This window comes from Lycium barbarum, chromosome 8 (assembly GCF_019175385.1).
Source record: "Lycium barbarum isolate Lr01 chromosome 8, ASM1917538v2, whole genome shotgun sequence".
NCBI classification, from domain to species: domain Eukaryota; kingdom Viridiplantae; phylum Streptophyta; class Magnoliopsida; order Solanales; family Solanaceae; genus Lycium; species Lycium barbarum.
Genome location: NC_083344.1, coordinates 104,493,129 through 104,512,198, shown reverse-complemented (window position 1 = coordinate 104,512,198; position 19,070 = coordinate 104,493,129). Strand labels below are relative to the sequence as shown.

The 19,070-nt window shown below is 36.0% G+C and overlaps 2 protein-coding genes across 2 annotated transcripts; one reads left to right on the top strand and one right to left on the bottom strand.

The window, feature by feature from the left end:
- The first annotated feature begins 3,784 nt into the window (after positions 1–3,784).
- LOC132605216 (uncharacterized) lies at positions 3,785–4,739 on the top strand. The gene is made up of 2 exons (XM_060318429.1): positions 3,785–4,326; positions 4,434–4,739. Exons 1-2 carry the CDS (start codon positions 3,881–3,883, stop codon positions 4,438–4,440), a joined length of 453 nt encoding a protein of 150 aa, XP_060174412.1. The 5' UTR covers positions 3,785–3,880; the 3' UTR covers positions 4,441–4,739.
- A 772-nt stretch (positions 4,740–5,511) lies between these two features.
- LOC132606511 (putative fucosyltransferase-like protein) lies at positions 5,512–14,097 on the bottom strand. Its single transcript, XM_060320050.1, has 7 exons — positions 13,374–14,097; positions 11,919–12,079; positions 9,710–9,951; positions 8,610–8,714; positions 7,957–8,113; positions 7,434–7,661; positions 5,512–6,207 (listed from the first exon to the last, which is right to left on the bottom strand). Exons 1-7 carry the CDS (start codon positions 13,806–13,808, stop codon positions 5,952–5,954), a joined length of 1,584 nt encoding a protein of 527 aa, XP_060176033.1. The 5' UTR covers positions 13,809–14,097; the 3' UTR covers positions 5,512–5,951.
- Between the last annotated feature and the right edge of the window lie 4,973 nt (positions 14,098–19,070).

The following is a 19,070-nucleotide window of genomic DNA, read 5'->3' as shown; positions in this document are numbered from 1 at the left end:
CCTTAGAAACGAAAAGTACATCAAGACTTAGTTCTTAAGCTTGCCAAGTTTTTTCTTTTTCTTTTTTCTTTCTTCTTTTTATTTTTTATAAAGGGTAGTGTTTTCGTTGTGCTTCCCATGTTCTGCATCTTAGTATCGATCATTTTTTTACGCAACCCTTGAGCATTGCTCATGGACTAGCTGGCTAAATTTGCAGAAATGGGTGCATTTTGGAGCTCAATGTAACCAAAAAGCAAATTAAATCTCGGGGGGTCGTAGTAGCTTAGAAATAAAAACATGTATGTGATAATACATCTAAATGTGTGATCTAATGGTTAATAAAGTGAGTGAAAATTATGAAAAATTAGAGTTCAAATTCTAACAGAAATAGCAAAAACCTTGTAAAATAGTGAAAGTGCGTGGAAGTTGCTTGAAAAGAGAACTTTTTGGCTTTCTATATTGCTCAATGGTCCTAATATACAAATTAAATACCGTATTGTTGTATCATCAGGTAATCTCCAAGAAATTGCTCGAAATGTTCAGCGGGATTGGTATTTATTTTTGTTCACGTTTTTGTATATATAAAAAATAGGCATATTTGAATTTACAGGCAAGGCAAATGATGATATATATGGGCTTCAAATAGAAGCAGGTATATCACAAGCTTCCAACAAGTTAATGAGTAAACAGAGAACTTGTGGTGATCTAAATTTGTGACTAATTTAACAAGATAACTAGATTGAGTATGACACATGTAAGATTAGACCAGTATATCCTAACTTGCATGCCGTTGTTCTAAAATGATTTTTTTTTTGTAGCTTTGAAATCGTTAAGAAAGATATCATGAAAGAATAGAATATATAGAAGAGAGAGGCATCATGATTGAAATGTAGTAAATAAGAAAATGTACAAAATAGCGGAATGGAATTAGTTTAGACGAGGTAACGTACCAAAAAAGTTGAAACATGACAATCCGGTATGTTTGTGAGTAATCCAACTGGATATATTCATGAAGTCATACCGATCTATCATGACTTGAATGTGACTATTCTAAATTTTTTTTTTTTTTTTTTTTGAAATCATAAAAAAGAGGTATCATGAGTGAATTGAACGAACAAAGAAGAGAAGCATCGTGAGTCGAATAAAGAAGAGAAGTATCATGAGTCAAATAAATAAAGTAGAGGTACTGTGAGTGAAGTTGAAATTATGACTGTTCTGTATGATTTATGAATTTTCTAACAGGATAGTTGGGTTAGGTATAACATGAAATTGTATCGATTTGTCATGACTTGCATACTACCGTTCTGAAATGCACGTTTTCCTCTTCTTTTAACTTTGAAATCATAACCCTCCCGTATGATTTCTGAGTAATCCAATATAACGATTAGGTTGAACATAACATGAGTGACAGTTTGTTGTGACTTGCATTTCATAGTTTACTAATTTTGATAACTCTTTCATCATCTCTGTCGCTCAACTTAAATGTATTTTAGTCTAAAATGTTTTCATTAAACTTAGAAGGCCTTTTTTTGCATAAATATAAAACTTGAAAGAACATTTAGATTACAGCACAAAATATCCCGGCAATCTCATTGCTCAGGTTTATCCAATACTTAAACAGGAATGAGCAGAAATCCCAGTTGTCTACTTCGAAGAAACAAAATTAGAAAAGTTTTTTCAAAAGAAGAAACCTAAACCATTTAGGACGCCCCTAGTTCAGAAAATTGCTCTTTATTGCGCATTTTCTTTTATTTATTGGTTTATTCACCTTCTTTTTCAATATGTAGTTTACAAAAAGAAAGCAAGGTTTCAAAGACTGCTAGATACTATTCTGCTCCAATTTATATACTAACGATATATAAAATAAAAAAAGAAAAAAAGAAAAGTCCGGTGCACTAAACACCTGCTATGTGTGGAGTCCGAAAAAGGGCCGGACGACAAACTCATTTCTTATACTAACGATTTAAAAAACGTTTATATAATCATGTAGCACAAAAAGCGATTACTAATCAGGGAGGGACTTGGGGGTCGTTTGGTTATTGATTGGAGAGGAATTATTCATGTATTAAAAAAACTAGCATGACTTTATGCAATGTTTAATTACAAAAATGGGGAAAAATAATCTCCACATACAATCTAGCATTGTTATTACAATGTTGGTAATTAAATTATACATTATATAATTAAAATAAACTAAATTTTCAATAAAGTAATTTCTACATCACATTTCATGTGATTAACTCTTTCGTTATCAATCACTATATAACTAATTCTTGCATAATTAATTATTGTATTACTAATTCAAATAATATTTTTTTTGAACCCAATAAATTAAGTGAGCTGTGATAGCATTTGAAATTCAAACTTAGATAAACTACACCATCAGTAAGAAATCTGTTTACATATAAGAACAGCAATTACATATTGTCTGTGAGTGGGCAGAACCTGGAAAACTAAATGCACACTTATCCAATTGTCCAAGTATACATGAGACATTTTCTGCTACATAATTAAGGTTTTTGGAAGCATATATAAGACCATTCAAACATTTACTTTATGGACTGTTGTGTGTACATGAAAAGTAATGTGTTCACAGTCCACATAGATCCATATTATTATTATATTACCTTGATCCTGCCCTCTTTATCTTTGTGGTGGTAAATAGTCAAAAAAGCAGCAACGATTTAAGCAGAAAATTATAGGTTATAGAGATCTAGCTGCCGTATTCAATGCATCTGGCATAACTATAAGGGGCCGTTTGGTTATAGCCTGCAGGGATATAAAATTTAGGATTAGCTTATTCGGTATGAATTTATACTGGGTATGTTGTTGTTGTTATTATTCTAAACCAAATGACCACTAGGATAGAGATGATAAATTAATTTCTCTTCACTAACTTATACTCCAACAGAGAAGATAAGCACTCCAGGTATGGCAATCTGTTATCACGTACTTATGCTGGTTGAAGGTAATGAATACTTAGTAAAATAATTGAAGTGTGCATAAGATAAAAATTATTAAGTACTAAGTGAAAAATAAGTGCAGATTAGTTCGGACAGTTGTAATAAATTAAAGAACAGAGGAGATAACACATGCGATGTGTTATATTTTAATGGACTCACATGTCTGCAGTGTTAGATAAATTAGTTCAAATAGTTGTCAATATTATTCATGCAGCGATGTGCTCATTAATTGTTTTATAACAGACACTTCGTACATACTACTTTCGTGTCTTTTTTTTGGAATTCTTGCTCATCCTCTCGTGATAGTTGTTTAGTAAATGATCATATATTTTTTTTAATTTATGGACCATTTAGACCACAGTTTAAAGATTCACTGAAAATCTTATGAGAAAACGTTAGATCAAAGTTTAAAATTTGTAGACGTGTGATAACAATCTAATGTTTTGGCAATTTCAAAGATTCTATTTGAATCACTTTTTTAAATAGGGATAAAATCTAAATAGTAGCCTAAAAAGGACATCAGTGTAAATCAGCCTTTTCTTTGTATAGCGCCCCGTCAACTTAAGCGTAGCTCAACTATTAGCCCGTTTGGATTGGCTTATAAGTGGTCAAACCAGCTTGTAAGCTGTTTTTTTAGGTGTTTGGCAAACCAGCTTATAAGTTAAAAAGTGCTTAGAATAAGCTAAAAAAAATAAGTTATTTTTTTGGCTTGTAAGCTATTTTTTGGTCAAACCAGCTTTATAAGCCACTTTTTTTAAGCTAAGTCAAACGGGCTCACATTATCTTCCACCAGAACATATATCTTCCACCGGAACATATATCAATAACTAGTTAGTAGTTACCATCTATATAAAGACCAGCAGCAGAGCATGTGAGTACTCATAGCTGGATAAGAAAGATTGAAATTTAGTTAGAGAATTTGGCTTGATTGCCCCAATATGGCATACCTAAACATGTTGAACAACGATCAGCAAGCAGCAGGACTATACACAACAATGCAGGGTCCAAGAATATCCTTTTCTAATAATTCTTTTGATACTCAACAACATGATAATGGCTACAAAGAGGCTCCAGTCTCCTCGGATTTCGAGTTCTCGGTCCCTGGATACAACATGATCTCAGCAGATGAGCTTTTCTGCAAAGGTAAAATGTTGCCCCTCAGGGAAAACTGCACCAAAACAACTCTTAAAGATGAGCTCCTTGTTGATGATGATGATGATTATCACGATGTGTTTCCAAGAATGAGAAAGGGGATGATGAGAAGCTGGAAGGAGCGTTTGGGGTTGAAGAAATCTCACATTTTGGGAAAGAAAAGAGATAGAAGTAGTGGAGCTTTAGATAGAATAGATGAAACAAAGACACCTGATTTCAACCAATATCATAGGTAAGAGGTAGATCCACAATTTACCGTTAGTGGATACAGAATGAATGTTATTTACTTATTATTAGCATTACTTGTTAACTTCCTAATTTATTTTTTAAGTATTTCAGGAGCTAACTGAGATGATTTGAAGATGGAGGAAGCAACGATATTGTTTCGATCTAACCAGGGTGGAAGATTTTTCATTTTCTTGCTGGGGTGTTGTTGGAGAATTTGAGGTTTTCTTGAACTAGTGATTGGAAATGAGTTTAGCTCTTGATCCTCTATTCACCAGGAGAACAGTTAGAGCATGTACGCAGCACACATCTGCATATATGTTAGTACTATTAGTTTTGTACAAATATTTTCAACTTCAGGTGCTAACATATGTAATTGTTTGACAAAATTATAACCTACTAATGTTTGTTCAGATTTCACTTTCTGTTTCTTTTGTACAATTCATTTCTAGTTAATCTGGTATTCGACACTCACTAGCTGAACATAACTTCTTGGTCCCTTTGAGGACATGGACATTCGATAAGATTGAAAAAATACATGTTCCCTGCACAAGGATGACACACAAATAAAGTGCTTTTTTGAAATATGATAGCGCTAAAGACACGTTAGTCCGTTCAATTATTATCTACAAAATGCAGATTTATCGAATTCCATTAGCAATCAATTGACTAACAGTCCCACTAATTGCCTCGGTGTAACTAGTAAGTTGATAATGTAAACAAATTTCTAATCAAAACATGATATCACCATGAACAACTTGCATGATAAAAGATTTACTGAGAATCATCCTTCTAATCCCCTCATTATAGCTCCATTCACAACCCTCTCACCATAATAAGCAGTAGTAGAATGAAGTAAAGATAACAGTTGCAGCATGCGCTAATACTCAAATGCTACCGATTAATTATTCAAGGATATATTTGATATAGAAGATAATGGTGGGGCTTCTATATGAGGATAGACTAACGACGGGCATGTATAAGACGAATCACAGTAATTTGGGGGCTTATTGAATTTGTTGCTGCGATTGAAAAGGTCCAAAATACACCCAGAGTCCAGACATATCCCCACGGTGCTTCCATGTTAGTGCGAGGGGGATATTTGAACCTTTTTAATTGTCTAGGGATATATTTAAGACAGAAGATAATAATGGTGGCTTCTATGAGCCGATAGGTTAATGAAGGGCATATATAGGATGAATCCAATAGGTTGGGAGCCTTTTTTTGGCCCTTTTTCGACACAATGAAGTTTCTGCACTTGTCATTACTTGTAACCTCTGAACACATTACAATGGAGCAGCTAGAACCATCTGCTAGCAAAACCAATTACAAGTATGGATATCACTGGAAATTACTACTGCACTACTTTGGGAAGTTAAGCTTGTCAATTGAAGGTTAAAAGTTCGCCATTTTCCCCCTTTCTTTTCCTTGAAAATGTCAAAAGATGGAAATTTCCACCCAAAATTAGGCTTTCCCCTTGTAAGAATCAAATCCTCACTCAACAGGATAGCATTTTGCACCGCAAAATTCATAACCAGAATGATGTAGACAATGGGGCACATAATAAGAATGAGCATTACGCTATGGCCTACAACAAGCTGCTATCAAGACTCCCAGTTTTTTTCACTTGATCTATACAAATATGGCTTCGAACTTTGCGCATGGGTGGCTTTCGATGTGATTCCTAAAATCATCATCCCCTTTGAATCTGAAGGTGTACAATGCCTGTCGCTGTGTCATGCCAAGAGGATGTACTCTGTAGAGTTTTAGTTCATCTCCTCCGCGTAGTACTTGAGGTCTTTCTTCTTTCCAAATGGGAACATGCTTTAGAGATTTGAACTTTGACAGTACTGCAGATTCAAAAGCTTCCAATGACAAATTGGATGACCTGCAACGGTTCCAGAAATGATGGTGATTGAAATATTGCATCAGAGTTAGGTAAGCTCTAACAACGGGACGTGAAAACAGTTGTATATGCTCAGCAAGACAAAGGAAAAGTGCAGGAGAGAATTCACATGAACATTGATTTCCAAATTTCTTTTTCATGCTAACGATCCAGCTAGTGGCATGATTAGGGGGAACCAAACACCGGTTACCAAATATTTTCTGGAACTTCCACGCTTCATTCTATTAATTCGATCAAGAAATACTTGATACGTCATAGGTTGGCAATGACTCTGTGGATGACCCAACCACAACCATTTACTCTCTCCCTTTTTTTTTTTTTCTTCTTCTTCTTCAAATCAAGATTACTCCTCTTTAGTTTTAGTTAAAATTACTTTATAACCCCATAGACCCATAGCCTCTTAGCCAAGCCAAGTATATCTCATACTTTGATGGTAAGACACAGTGAATAGTAACTCAAATAATTTGATCACTGTGCCTCAACTCCTGGTTGAGGTCGGGTAAACGGCTCCTCTATGCAGGTTTTTCTCTTCTTGGACCCATTTCATTCCAATGCTGGTGGTAAATAATTTGATTACTATGGTACATACTAAACATATATAAGAGCAGCTTTGCTGTGGCATTACTTGGTCCAAATTTAGTGGAAAAAGGACAGGTTATTGGTCTGTCAAGTGTTAGTACATATGAGACCTGCCCAAACCACCACCACTACCAAAGCCCCAAAACATGGAGGCAGTTGGGAAAGGGGATAGTCTGGAATCTGGATAATTAAATAATCATGCACCTTCGGGAAGAATAAACAGAAAAAAGAAGGAAAAAGATGAGACAACGCATGGAAGACTTTTCAAAGCATTACAATTATAGAACACGCTGTGAAAAAAAATAGCTATAGACAACATGATTCCATGAGGTTTGCACCCGAATAAAGACAGCCAATGCACACGGGTATTAAACAATAGGACACTAGAAAGAAGGGGAAAAAAACAGACACCTTCCCCCTGAGCGAAAGAGAAGGGAAAAGAAGATTTTACAGTACATGAATATTCCTGTTTCGCAGGTACATCACATCAGAGAATTTGGAGAAAGTTTTCTTAGATGTTTTCCCTCCATCGCTGTGGAATAGATTGGAAAGAGTAATGAAATTTGGCGCAGGAACATTTTCAGAACTTATATATGCTGGTTAATGGTTATAGTCATGGCAGAAAATACCTTAGGAAAATGGACTCCGCCTGAAACCTCCCTCTTTCACGTACATATACATGATATACAGTTTCTGAACCTCTGGTACATTTGCAGGGACGTTTCATAAATTTTGGACTCTGCTCTTCTCTATCCCTAATACGTGTTGCTAAGAAGATACACAGACGACAGGAAGAGTGAACTGCTGCCATGTCAACCAGGGCTTTGAAAGAATCGGATGGGCCGTCAAACTTCCACCTAAACAATCAAAACAAGCTGTTTGTTAAAAGGAACCAGAAAATTTATGAAACCTTTAATAAATTTTGAAAGGAGAGGATCAATCGCAACTCCCAGCAAGCAAAAGGGGAGAGACGGACAGAGAGACTTCATTCATCCCTATTCAGGAGTCTCACTGTCCTAGTGTAATTTTTTTGTTAAAAAAAAAAAAATAGTAAGTTTAGGACAGAAAAAAAAGACTTATATTCAAGAGGAGCACAATCAAATAATCAAGTAAAGGATTTGACGCAAGAAAAGCACCACTTTTTGAGCATACCTTAATGACTCATTATACGCACTAGGATTTGCTGCAAGGTACTTCATAGTATTGGCAACAGTTTTAGCATCTTTCAGCTCTTTAATGTGTAAAAGTGAATTAGGAGAAGGAGCAAAGTCTTGGATGTTTGGAGCACCAATCACCACGGGGACTGATCCTGCACGTTTACACGAACTTGCTTTGATCAGCACAATAGAGTTAAGCACCATAAACCTTTAGTCTGAAGTAGTAATTTGTGAAAAATCATAAATACAGGATTCTATGCATAAATCTTGTTAAAATATATTGACACAGAAGACAAAAGAAGATGATTAAACCAAGATATCCATGTAAAATCATTTGAACAAAGTTCCTAAAACTTTTCAAATGAATAAGAGCTGAGCATATCTAGGCGCTGTACCAGAATATGCAAATCGAGATACAAAAGATATTGGAAGTACCAGAAAGTACTATAATAAGTTTGTGCTTTTTAATATTTATTCTTCATGTCACACTTTAAAGCAAATATCTTCAAGGTCTTTTGTGAGAAATATGGCATTGCAGAAAACCAAAACCAAAAATGCATCAATGTAGAGGGATGAGAGAATAGAGAACAAAAAATAGATACATCAGAAACAAAGTAGAATAAGAGTTAATAAGCAAAAGCTAAATACCAGCAACCAGAGACTGGAAGAATTTTTCAGTGACGTAATCCTCCTCATTAGAATTCTCAAAAGCGAAGCTAAACTTAAACCGCTTGAGAGCTTCCACTTTGTCCACTGCCATGATATTGAGAACAAAGATGATAAGTGAGAGTCAACAGGATACAATGTAAAATTAAGATATATGCATGCATAAAGACATTGTGCATCCAAATATAAGATTTATCCAGTCATCCAACCTACCTTTTCTCTTTCCAACAAATCAGGGTCTAGCTTCTCACTATGAATTTACACAAAAAAAAAAAAGTTTACTTTCAACTCTTTTTTTTATAACTGAAAAATCCCTAATGGTCAATAGAGCGAGCTTAGAAACTCGGTAGATAATGGGCCAGACCCTCTACTCTTCTCCACTTAAATAATAGGCTTTGTCTATAGCAAGGGTCGAACTGTGACGTGCGTCTAACCCAAACATCATGCAATGTACTTTTACCACTAGACCATAGCTCTAGGGGATGTCTGCTTTACAACTCTATTCTAATGAGTTGCAAAGCAGAATTTTTTTATGCATGCAAGTGGTTTAATTTACAGAAATTGTTTGCTTTTCAACTCTATTCTAATGAATTACATACTAATGTGCAGCTAAACCACATGCACGCATAACCATATTCGGCATTCAAATGTAAAGTTCATCCAAGCTGCCTTTTTTTCTTAAATATTTCTTTTCTAATAAATCAATGTCTAGCTTCTTTGGAATGAATTCATAAAAAGATGTCTATGTTGCAATTCTATGCTAATGGGTTGCAAAATAATAAGTGTTCAAAAGGTAACATAACAACAGCAAAATAATCGATCCACATAAAATCATTAGACTAGCAAAACATCTGACTATTTAGAGAACTTACGTGTGTATGTGCACATTTAGCAAAGAAAAAAATAAAAGGTTTTTATTTCCAGTAAAAGAGGCTTTTCAAGGGATGTATGAGTACGACACTCAGGGAAGAGTGAATCAAACCCATGATATTGAAAAATTCTAGACAATTAGCTCCTTAATGGTGACTACTTTAAAGAATATCTCATAAATTTATCATCATATATAATGGAAAGACACTGACCATTTCCATCCCGGTTATGATGACAACTGCCAAAAGAATCAATCTTGATATTTTCTCTTTCAAGTACTTCAAGAGCTTGCAATCGGAAGTTGCGAGCACCGCAATTAGAAATAAAAGCAGCTGCTAACGCATTCTCGGTTTTAGGTTGCACTGGAGCCATTATATCATACTCGGCCCAAGAGAAGTACCCAACAGGAACATCCGAAGAGAGGCTTGTTGTCATTATAATATCATATCCCCTTCTGAAACACGAGAAAGAATAATAAAGTTGGTTAATAGAAAGATATAATGATTCAGAAAATATTATGAGACAATCAATATTTATATTTTAACCACAACATGATCCTAAGATTATGGTGCGTATGCGGGCTCCCTGATCCAACCTACAATCAAAGAATTTTTAGACACCCCGTCCAGCCTCTGTTGTGGAAAGGGGCTTGGCTTTAATTATATGGGGGGATTAAACTTTTTTCTTCCAATACGTTAAGCATCATTCTAAAAGCTAACCTATTAAGTCATTTGATGCGTTCAGACTCCACTTTCAAACAACTTAAAATCATGGAACATGGGTTACATCCGACATTGTAAAAAACCTAAAATATGTGATCTAGTATGATTATCAAATTGCTATACGCATAGAGATTTGTGTCTTATCGAAAAGAAAATAGCATTGAGTATAAAAAAAGAAATTGCCGACTTAAAATCAAGGCTCCTTTCAAAGTAGTTTGTTTTGTGAGGTTGGTAGCCAGGTAAGGCTTGCTTAACCTAAGATAATTTAAAGAGAACATGAATTCAAATAAGCTCGAGGTGTTATTAATGCTATGCAAAATCAGAAAATAACAGTCATTTAGTTTTGCATTGTGGATGTTGAAGTTGAAGTGTGTGCCCATCTCATCTAAAAGCTTAAGTTGTTAGAGAGAACACACTTTTATTTACTTAATTATGTCTTCAATAGTGGTGTTACTATACAATTGTTACCATTCCAAAAAATATGGTTTTGCTTTTCTTTGGAATCTGTAGTTGGCTACCAGCACAGCCTTTGTGCTGATGCTGATGATTTATAAATTGTTACCATTCTAAGAAATATATATAATCAGAACGACCAAAAAAAAAATCCCACGCTAACATTATAAAGAAAAACTTATCTTGCTGAGTCAGTTAGATTAACATGTATAAAGGTTATAAAGAGCAAACTGGTGCTGGAAATAAAACTTAAATAAACATAAGGTAGTTCTCTCGATTAGAAGGTCCAGGGGGAATGCTCTTCAAAGTACCAAACAAAAGAAAGTTGTCTATAGTTTACACTAAGAAGACTCAATAACTTTTTTTTTTGGGGGGGGTGATAAAGACTCAAAAAGTTGACTTTATTTCTTAGACTATCCTTTTTATCTGTATTATCTATTTACCTAAGCATGTCGATTTAGCTTACACAAGCTTCAAACTAAGTTCAAGCTAGATTTGTATGATCCAATAAGCAAGTCAAGTCACTATTATCAAGCTGAACCAGCTTGTTACCATATTACATGTTTGTCTCTAAAGTAACTTCAAATTTACACACTGGAAACTGGTTCAAACTCCCACCAGCAATCCCCCTCCCCCAACCAAAAAACTAAAACCCAAACAGAAAGCAGAACTAGTGGTTCTCATGTCTCTAACTACAGAAACAGAAATAACGAAACCGAGAAAGAAATCCAGGCAGATAAACAGATATCTAGAAATAAGATAAGCAAACAAGGTCTACGAAAGCTATTACAAAAGTGAACCTTGATTACTTTCTCTAGTTATGGAGACAAATGCTCGATTCTACTAACAAGATACAGTAGGCTATTAGATGCAAACATCCACATTAATGTTACACAGCTAGCTATTTTATAGCCCAATGCAAGAGTAGCTCACTAGAGCAACATGCCTGTGCAGGAAGAAAAATCCCAAAAGTTCAGGCGACTTTTTAAGAATGTCAGGCCGGGCAGCATAATATTGAGACTTTCTCCAAAGAGCCGCTCTTCTTTGAGCAAAATGCAACTGTTTTTCTCATTTATAATGTTTAAAGCTCTTTTCGGAAACTAATAGCAAGCAAGGCTTCCAAGTAAGATATGTTTGGTTAAAAATGACCACAAGATGAGAATTCAAATGTGGCAGAAGGTATTATCTTTTAGGTGCCCCACGTAGATGGGAATGTTTAAGTCTTTTTCAAGATGTGCTTACCCACCGTCGTGCCATAACAATGTCGTTCTCAGGATAGTATTGAGCTGACTCCATTGACCGAAGCACGCCAGCAGTGCCAGCCTGTTGTGGTGTGCCAAATGCTGCATCAGGCTTCTTATCAGAATCCACTCCGAAATTGCATCCCACAGCACAGGACTTCCATTCCTAGAGAATGATTGAATTGGCCATCAGATTTCTTATGTGGTAAAAAAGAATCAAGAAGAAAGACGGTAACCGCATAACTGTTACCTGCTCTCACCTACATGCCAGCGAATAACATGGGAACCAAGAACTAGTCATGATAAACGTAAGAAATTAATGGGAGTTTTACTGATGATTGCTGTTTGTTCCCTACTCAAATGCTCTATGAAGAATTTGATGTAAAGAAGGAATAAGGTAAACGAAAAGAAGGTACTAAAGGTTCCTCCACATATTATATCCCTCACTTGTATATAAAATCCATTAGTATCCTTAACCATATAGCATATGTTTTGGAATATGGTCAACAGCTAGTTCTGTAGACATGATCACCCGCCATGGGTGTGTTAGGTCTGCCAACGAATTGATCTATAGTTGGTAGATTATTTAGTATTTGATGTACACGGCGGAGCCGGAGACCAAGGTATGAGGCCGAACCCAGTAACTATGGTCCATTTACTATGTACAAATTATTAATTTAGAACCCAATAACTTAAAAGGACTAGAATCCTGAACCCATAAACTTAAAATCTTGGATTCGCCTCTGGTTGTACATAAAGCCAGAACCCATCAATTTGGCAGATTCTTGTATTAACAGGCTTCAAAATGCCAAAACATTATTTGAAGCTACAAATTTATGTCCTTCCATCTATAAAGCCAAAAGTCTGGAACAGACAAAGACATGTAGGCAGATAGTTAACATGCATTTTAAATGTAATAAATACCAAGACATAAATGGCAACACAATCAATCAACTATACATCCCAAACTATTCGGGTTCAACTATATGAATCCTCTATGTTCATTCTGCTCTATCCAGGCTCATTTCATTCCAATCCTAATAAATACTCTCTCTGTCCCATATTAGTTGTCATGTTTCGGTTCTTGAGAGTCAATTTGACTAATCTTCGGAGCAAAATTAGATTAGATTAACTTAATATTTTAAAATTACAATTTATATATTGAAAAACTACTCCAAATATACTATAAGTTATAATTCTTCTCATATCAATATGGTCAAACTTCATATAATTTGACTCTATGACAACTAATATGGGACAGAGGGGGGTCTTAATAGCTTAGTCGGTTGGCTACCTGAATTTCACCTTGTTGACGAGAGTTCTATTCCCCACCTTGTAATCCCTTCCCCGTTTCCCCTTCCCCTACCCCCTATATGTAATAAAAATTAAAAAGAAATATGGGGGCACAGGGAGTAAAGTTCACTAGCAATTATATATAAATACATGAGAATGTATCTAACCTTTTCACCTCCATGAACAAGAATTGGATCTTTATCAAAATCTCTAGAATACTCAACAAAATCCTCCTTTTCCAACCATTCCTCACAACTACCAGCTACCAAACCCCTATCAACCTCATCACTCAACACAACCAAACCAACCTCATCACCACCACTACTCCTAATCCCCACTTTAGGAGTTGACCAAGAAGACTTTGTGAACTGATAAAAAGAGTCAGCCCAAGAATTGACTAAGTTAGCTTTTTCAGCCATATCAAGTCTGCCCAAAAAAGCAATTTCAACTATAACAACAAGTCCAACACACAAAGGCAACCAATTGGACCATTTCTTTTGTGGAACACTTGTATGTGATGATGACGATGAACCAAGTAATGAAGTTGTTGTGGGTAAACCTTCATTTCTTGGTAATCTTTGAACTGGAATAACTGTAGCCATTAATGGTTACTTAAATTGTATATCAAGAATTTGTTGTTGTTGTAAGTGGAAACAAGCTAAAGATGTGATTTTTTTTTCTTGATTTTGTATAGAGAGTGGTGGGTTATTTAGGAGTGAAAGTCAAGCTAAGACAACTATGAAGTTTGTTGGTCAATTGTATAAACTGTGGCTCTATGCTATCATTGGTAGACCTGTTTTTCTTTTTCTTTTTTTTTCCTCGCGTGTTGGTGTTTCTGTCTTAGTTGACATTTGTCGTTTCCGTTTTGGTTATTTCAAGTGTTATGCAATGCCGGGTCGTTTCCGTTTTGGATATTTCAAGTGTTATGCAATGCTGGGTCGTTTCCGTTTTGGTTATTTCAAGTGTTATGCAATGCTGGGTCGTTTCCGTTTTGGTTATTTCAAGTGTTATGCAATGTTTGGTTCACAAATGAATTATGGAGAGATTATGACAAGTAAATTATTATAGGGAATAATTTTTTTTCGAAAAAGGCTCAAATATGTCATCGAACTATCAGAAATGGCTCATTTATGTCACTCATTGAAAGTTTGGCTCAAATATGTCACTACCGTTACCTTTTTGGCTCATCCATGCCATAACTCACTAACGGTGGTTTTAAAATACCAGAAATGCCACGTGGCATTGGTCCACGTCATCTAAATGAAAATCAGCCAAAATAAATGCAGTTTAAAAAGCACTCGGAAATGCACAAAAAAGTGACTAATCTACAACTGCATTATGGAGCTATTCCTTTAATCCTTCAAAAAAAAAAAAGTTGGAAAGTCACTTGTGTGCTTGAAATCGATGTTGGAAGAAAAGGAGAGGAGATGGGTTAGATTAGGGTTTAATCGTTATAATATAATGAAAGAGGGGCAAGGAAATAGGTATAAGATGGGTGGGTCGGGTCAACGGGTCGGGTTTGGTTTAAATAGGATTTATTTTGGCTTATTTTCATTTAGAAAACGTGGACCAATAAATTTTTGCCACGTGGCATTTCTGGTATTTTAAAACCACTGTTAGTGAATTATGACATGGATGAGACAAAAAGGTAACAACAGTGGCATATTTGAGCCAAACTTTCAACGAGTGGCATATTTGAGTCTTTTCCGTTTTTTTTTTAATGACATGGGAACCCGCAGCCAATACCTTCGGGTGCGGACATGGTATATCTAACTCCTGTACAATAGCTAGCAAACCACACAGGAGAGGTAACCCACACGCAAGTTTTGTGCGCGGCAAATTTATTATAGGGAATAATAATAAATTAAATAGAAATAAAGGTAATTAAATCTCTCTCGAGTTTAAAGAATCAACTTGATTTGTTATGAAATCTAATAAAGAGATATTTACAAATTTATTATCTTAAATAAGTCATTATATTTGTGTGGATGATAAATCATATATAAGGGTTAAATAAAATAATTTAAGTTACATTATATTTAAATATAAAAACGAGTCATTCATTTTTACCAAACTAATGAAAAAGCATCAAATAAAATCAAGCAAAATATTTGTTATTCCAAGTGTTATGCACTGTCGGGTCGTTTTGGTTTACAAATGAATTATGGAGAGATTATGACATGGAATGTTTATACAGGGAGTGATAATAAATTGATATAATGATAACTAAATCTGTCTCTAGTGTTTATTTGTATGTGAATCTACATGATTTGGTATGAATTTAAGATAGAGAGGTTCTTTAATTATTGTCTTAAATAAGTCACAATATTTATGTGGATATAAAATCATAACATAAGGATAAAATGAAAATTTTAAAATTATATTATATTTTCAAATGTAGAGATGTACTTCCTAATTTCTAACACTTTTCCTATAGCCCAAAATAAATGAATTTTACAAAGTCCAAAGATGTAACAATTATTATTTTTTCAAAATTACCCTCCTTCTTTATAATGATTTTTGTCACCTCCTAACATTGATTGTCTCTAGGTTTAAAAAAAGCTTGGAGATAGTAAAAGAACAATATTAACAAATTATCGTTTGATTAATGTCATTAACTAACTTTCTTAAGGAGTGTGCTACACCCATTTGGGATGGAGGGGGTATCATTCTTCTTTGACAAAACAAAAAAAAAAAAAAAAGGAGTGACACATTAAATCAAATAAAATATATGTGAATTGTGTATGGCATCACTTCACTAATAGTCGTCTTAATACTTTCACATTAATCAACAAATTTTTCATCATTCTCGTCATGCAAATTAGGCATCCCTAGGGCCTAGACCGTAGAATAAATTTTTATTGTCCTTTGGAGTACAACTCATATTATTGACCCCACTGAAGAAATATATGATAACAGTGAAAGAGCAAGCAATTCTCTGATTAATTCTTTCGGTGTACAGAGGATGCATATATATTTATGCTTGCTGGACATTGAGTCATACTACTCTTCCTATTCCTATATGGTTATAGGTTAATATAATACAAACTCTTATATTACAATTATCAGCTCATACAAACCCAATCCTATATATATATAATTCGATGTTATCCGCTAATCCTTGGAGTCTAGATGTTGTGTATCTCTAACATCCCCCCTCAAGCTGGAAGTGGAGAGAGGGACAACTCTGAGCTTGGATCGAAAGAAATGAAACTGAGCTTTAGTCAGTGGTTTGTGAACATATCCGCAACTTGTAGCTGTGAGGGAACAAATTTTGCAACCATAGAACCTTGAGCTACCTTTTCTCGTACAAAATGATAGTCCATCTCGATGTGTTTAGTACGAGCATGCAGCACCGAATTTGCAGATAGGTGAAGAGCTGAAATGTTGTCCGAGAAGAGTAATGGAGGACTGAGCAATGAGACGCCAATATCCCGCAGAATGTATATTATCCAGGTGAGTTCCACAGCCAAAGAAGCCAAAGAGCGATACTTCGCCTCCGCACTTGACTTGGCAACCGTTTTTTGCTTTTTAGAAGCCCAAGATACACAGTTAGAACCAAGAAAAACACAAAGTCCAGTCGTGCAGCGTCTGGTGAGGGGACAACCACCCCAATCCGCGTCCGAAAAGCCCACAAGGTTCAGAGAGGATTGAGCAGTGATGCGGAGACCAAACTTAGTGGTTCCTGCCAAATAACGAAGCACTCGTTTGACCCCAATCCAATAATGTTCGACTGGGTTCTGCATTATTAAACCATGTCCATCCCAATCCGAACGTGGATAAGTTTTAGCTACTATTACTTTGTATCTTAGTGTTATTGGAACTCTATAGTCCATATCAAATTGTAATTCCTAATTGTATATAACGACGTACAAGGCAGCAGTACGAAGTGGTGAGAAAACAACAACATTCATTGCTTCAGTTATCCTCTGTCTCTTGTGTTCTTACATGGTATCCGAGCCATGACGATCTCTTCTTCCGCCTCGAGCACTTCTCAATCTTCAGCCGCCTTGAGCACTTCTCAATCTTTCACTACCCAGTCTACCTCTCTTTTCTCTTCCCCGACATCACTTAACCATGCTCACCACTTTATCTCCATTAAACTAACTGCCACAAACTATCTTTTTTGGCGCACACAATTGTTGTCTTTCCTTCGTGGACAGAATCTTCATGGATTTGTCGATGGCAGTCACCCTTGTCCAGCATCCCATGTCTCAGTTGCCAGCGCTACCGGTGACGGATCCTTTACGACAATTATTAATCCCGACTACGCACCATGGATCCAGCAAGATCAATTGATCTTGAGCCTACTCATATCCTCCCTACCTGAAGAGACACGTCCCATCGCCATTGGACTAAATACTTCGAAGGAAGTTTGGGACGCGCTTGAGGCTACGCTATCTTCTCCCTCCAACACTCGAATTCTGAGCCTTCATATGCAGCTTCAAAACTTGAAGCAAGAGGATCTAACTGTCACGCAATATCTACACAAGGCAAAATTGATTTCGGATGAATTGGCCACTGCCGGCCGTCCGTTATGTCTAGCGGACCAGAACATCTACATATTCAAAGGTTTGCGTTCAGAATTTAAAGATATTGTCACCACCTTATCGGCACGATCTCAACCAGTTACTTTTGCCAAATTGCATAGCCTCCTTCTAAATCATGAGTTCATCAATGGATCGTCACTATCCAACCTTTCAATTTCTACTCAGCAACAATCCGATTCAGCCCAACATCCCTCAGCAAACTTGACCCACAAGAATGCACAACCTGATCGCTCCTACAATAACAACACTAACCGAGGTCGTGGTGGTAGAGGTGGCCGCTTCAATTCCAGAAATTTTTCCACCTATAGTCAACCTTGGCAATCCACTGATCAACGACAAAAGTGCCAAATTTGCAATGGTAATAACCACACTGCCCCAAATTTCTTCCAACGTTACAGCCAAGCTACTAATCCAGTAACTTATCTATCACATTCGACTCCAAACGCAACCTCTCAGCAGTGGTTCCCTGAAAGCGGAGCGACGCACCACATCACCCCTGACCTCACCACGTTTCACTAGATTGAGGATTATAAAGGACCGGACCAGGTTCATGTTGGTAATGGAAATAGCGTCCCTATTCATCACACTGGTAATGTCACTCTTCCCTCCCCCTTTCGACTCTTTCATCTAAATAATATTCTTCATGTTCCCTCTATCACTAAACGTTAGCTTTCCGTCCAGCGTTTTGCTCGGGATAATAACGTTTTCTTTGAATTTCATCCCTACCATTTTGTTGTGAAGGATCGGGCTTCCAAGATACCACTACTTTCAGGCAAGAGTGATGGAGAACTCTACAATTTCCAGTCATCTTCCACTTCTAAGTCTACTTCACCTTCAGCACTTTATACTATCAAGGCATCTCCATCTTGCTGGCACCTTCGACTAGGACATCCTCATCAACGAATTCTTCGTCAAGTTATTAGGACACATAAATTGCCCTGTACTAGTTCTAGTTTTAATTCTATTTGTAGTGCTTGTCAACTCGGCAAGTCGCACAAATTATCTTTACCTTTGAGCATTAATAAAAGTTCTTCCATTTTACAATTGTTATATGTTGATGTTTGGGGTCCGGCGCCCGTTCTTTCCTCTCATGGACACAGATATTTTCTAGTATTTGTTGATGATTACACGAGCTATTCATGGGGGTTTCCTCTTTCTCATAAATCTGATGTGTTGCCAATATTTAATCAGTTTCGCACCCTTTTTTAAAGACAATTTAATACTAAAATTAAAGCGATGCAATCCGACTGGGGCGGGGAATTCCGATCCTTATCACCTATTCTTAATCAACTTGGCATTGCTCATCGAGTCTCT

What these genes read in the sequence shown, in the direction of transcription:
- LOC132606511 (XM_060320050.1), bottom strand. Translation starts at nt 13,808, where the DNA reads ATGGCTACAGTTATTCCAGTTCAAAGATTACCAAGAAATGAAGGTTTA. An exon ending in TTGTTCATGGAGGTGAAAAG is followed by an intron (nt 12,080 to 13,373) that starts GTTAGATACATT and finishes ATCATTCTCTAG; the next exon opens with GAATGGAAGTCCTGTGCTGT. An exon ending in GCGGAGTCCATTTTCCTAAG is followed by an intron (nt 6,208 to 7,433) that starts GTATTTTCTGCC and finishes GAACCGTTGCAG; the next exon opens with GTCATCCAATTTGTCATTGG.
- LOC132605216 (XM_060318429.1), top strand. Translation starts at nt 3,881, where the DNA reads ATGGCATACCTAAACATGTTGAACAACGATCAGCAAGCAGCAGGACTA.